The sequence below is a fragment of the Microtus ochrogaster genome, linkage group LG1 (assembly GCF_000317375.1).
Source record: "Microtus ochrogaster isolate Prairie Vole_2 linkage group LG1, MicOch1.0, whole genome shotgun sequence".
NCBI lineage: Eukaryota > Metazoa > Chordata > Mammalia > Rodentia > Cricetidae > Microtus > Microtus ochrogaster.
Genome location: NC_022027.1, coordinates 21140964 through 21144587, shown reverse-complemented (window position 1 = coordinate 21144587; position 3624 = coordinate 21140964). Strand labels below are relative to the sequence as shown.

Below are 3624 nucleotides of genomic sequence, written 5' to 3'. Positions count from 1 at the left end.
AGCTCCTTCTCCAGGACTCCAGACCTGCTGCTGCCACCCACTGACACCAGACTCTAGCTCCTTCTCCAGGAGGATTCCAGACCTGCTGCTGCCACCCACTGGCACCATACTCTAGCTCCTTCTCCAGGAGGATTCCAGACCTGCTGCTGCAGACTAGGACCACACTGTTGGTCTCCCTGAGGCTTCTGGCTTTGGGAACTGCACAGCTAGCAGACTTTCTGGCTCAAAGGTATGCAGATAGCAATTAAATTACCTAGGTTCCAATCATGCAAGACAATTCAATAGACACCCCCCCCCAATAATTATGGCCTAGCCTGTTGGTTCTGTTCCTGTGGAGAAGTCAGATTAGTCTCAGCCACACAGCCTCTGGACGCTTCTAGTCCTGACTCCCCCACTCCCACTAAGCATCTTGCTTCTCCAGCACAGCAATCATTACCAGAAAAGTCTTTGTTCCCAAACCGTTCATGTTCTGCTTTAGTTGTAATTCCCAGCTAAATCTACCTAAAACATTCACCATTTCGGAGTAATGGTGCTATTGCATATGGAAACTAGAGATGCCAAAACCTTCCAACAGTAACAACAGATTAGATTGAGCAGATTCATGAAATCAAGCTTATACTGATTACAGAAAAGTCATTTTCTGAACATTTCAGTTAGTACCACTGAGTGGAAAAATCAAAGCACTCATTTTTACAAAATCTAGCACCTTACAAAAGTTTGCATTTCTGAAGAACAAAAGACAAGAATGGAAGCCTCCTACATGGAACAAACTACCGATACTGGTCCTTCTCAGCACACCTGGCTTCCCGGTGCCTTCTGCCATTAACACACACGCATACACACACGCATACACACACGCATACACACACGCATACACACACATACACACACGCATACACACACGCATACACACACACACACGCATACACACACGCATATACACACGCATATACACACATACACACACGCATACACACACGCATATACACACGCATACACACACGCATACACACACGCATACACACACACATATACACACGCATACACACACGCATACACACACACACACACACAGTCAGATATTTCTTCTTCTGATGAATATCTGTGATGTGCCTTCCATATGCCAGGCACTGGGCAAGATGCCACCCGAAACACAAAGTGGTCAGAATCAGCTCCTTTTTAGAAAGCGACACTCCAGACCTCAGTGGCGTCTGGAAGCCGGGAGCAGGCCATACCTGACTGACACACTCCAGACCTCAGCAGCATTTGGAAGCCCGGAGCAGGTTGTACCTGTTGACGGCACTCTAGATCTCAGTGCATTGAGAAGGCTAGTACAGCCGTACCTGATTGATGGTCTTCTCCATTTGCACTAAGCCCAAGTTGGGTAGTGTGTTCTTTATGAAGTCCACTATGGTTTCCAGGTTCTCATGTTGCAGAATCAAGGGCTTATGGCTTCCCAAAAGACTTAAAGCCACTTTAAATATGACCTCTGATCCCTGAAGAAAGATCATATCTAAGAAGACACAGAAATGCAGAGTTAAGTCCTGCCAGCTCCTGACAATATACCACCCTCTTCTCTCTGCCTCACACTAACGAGCAGAAGGGTGGGAAATTGAATCCAAGTTACAAATTTTGTTTCCTTTTTAAGAGCCTGTTATTTCAGACAGAGTTGTCAAGACACTACTGCAAATGATAACAATTAAAAACAACAGATACATATATGGCTTAGGTTTTGTCACAGGTTCAGATAAAAAATTTCTACTCTGAAAAAAACAATTAAATTTAAAAGATCTTCAAAAGTTGAGAAAATTTTTATTAGCTTATGATTTTTTCCATAAAAAAGATTTTAAAGGAGTTGCCAAAACATGTTTTAAAAAGACCAGTTTTTAACTATGTATGTGTGTGTGTGTGTGTGTGTGTGTCTATGAGTATGTGGAGTGTGCACATCTATACACTCATGTGCATTTATAGAAGGCAGAAAAGGGTATCAAGTATCCTCCTCTTCTCCCTACATACTCCTTTGAGGAAAGGTCTCTCCCTGAAGCAAAGGCTCATGTTTTCCTGTCTAGGCTGGCAGCCAGCCTGAGAGATTCTCCTGTTCTGGTTCCCCTCAAGGTTGGGTTACAAGCGTGTCTGGGGCACCCAGCTAGTTACTCCGGGACTCACGGCTGTGGAATAAGACCTCTTCACCACTGAACCATCTCTCTAGCCACTGCAACGGGCTTTCAATTAGTAAAGCCTAAAGACTCTTGTAGATGGGGAATTATATTTTGAAATAAAAAGACAGAATGGAAAGATGTTTAAAGCTTTTAACAGGCGTACAAAATTTCAAAAGCACACTGAACTTCATCAGAACAATGGCACCAAGAGCCATTCTTCTGTCTGAGGAATTTAAGTTGGGTGAAGCTACTCTCCAGTTCTTGTTGTGTTTTCTCATGATTGTTGGCAAGTCACAACAATGCCTATGCTGAATTTATACAGTAGGATGAGGCAGTGGACAAAGCAACGAACTGAAACTGGAGCCAGTACAGATGAGCATCAGTGCCTGGGCTAGAACAGAAGAAAACTGGCTACTGGGTGTCTCGGCTTGGGCACGTTTGACCTAGTGACTGGAATAAAGTGAAAAGAAAAAGGTGAAAGCAGAAGTATAAGTAAAACCAGGGCCAACTAATCCATTTCTCTCCTTCTTCCATACTCCCCACCCCACCCTTGGCTGCGACACAGTAGAAAGGGTGAGGAAATGGCACCAGTGCAACCACGACACCAAGGCAAACCAAAGCACCCCAGACAAGATTCCCCGAGATGCCCCTCCACGTGAGTCACAATGACAGCACGGCAGATCTGTTCATAAACTGGAACAAGGCTGGACACTGCTGGAAAGGTGAGAAACTGAGTCAGGGCAGCATCTGGACAAGGCACAGGAGAGAGGGTGCTGATCTGTAAGCTTACTCAGCAGGCTAGTCCTCAAGATATCTGAAATGTTTACTACGTCCCCGGTCATGTGACTGAAGTTGGTGCCAACTGGGAGGTCTGTGCTGGAAAATGAGGGCACCAAGTGCAGCCTGAGATTGCTGACCACATGGGGAGCCCTTAGCTACTGAAAACGCCACACCTGCTCAGGGCTCAGGCTGGCCCTAGCCATGGGATGACCTGCTTCCTCCTCAGGGTTGGTTGTTGAGGCTCAGACAATACCTTCAAGATTGGCGTGGCTTAGAGGAAGTATATCCACACCAAGGCTGTGTCACTGGAGAATCCGTGACATGCCTAGCTTGTGGAACACATACCCACATATAAACTTCACCATGGCAGGAAATGACAAGATGGAGAATAGCGCTATAGGACTTATTTTTATTAATTTGTGTGTGTGTGTGTGTGTGTGTGTGTGTGTGATGTGGGAGTGTCATATCAATCTGTTGATTTCATTGGTTAAGCAATAAAGAAACTGCTTGGCTGGCCCTCATAGGTTAAAACATAGGTGGGAGGAGTAAACAGAACAGAACACTGGGAGGAAGAGGAAGTGAGCTCAGAGACGCCATGCTCCCGGCTCCTGGGCGGACACGGGGATAGCTCTGCTCTCTGAGGCGAACGCGATGAAGCTCCTACCCAGGATGGACGGAAAGCAGC

The 3624-nt window shown here is 45.8% G+C and overlaps 1 protein-coding gene across 4 annotated transcripts in view; it reads right to left on the bottom strand.

The window, feature by feature from the left end:
- Positions 1 to 3624, bottom strand: part of Tbc1d1 (TBC1 domain family member 1) — a 185914-nt gene that overhangs the window by 12014 nt on the left and 170276 nt on the right. For all 4 annotated transcript variants that reach the window (XM_005359249.3, XM_026785238.1, XM_026785239.1 and 1 more), the window contains one exon: positions 1344 to 1513. In XM_005359249.3, coding sequence (XP_005359306.1) covers positions 1344 to 1513 — 170 coding nt within the window. The remainder of the gene's footprint in view (positions 1 to 1343; positions 1514 to 3624) is intronic.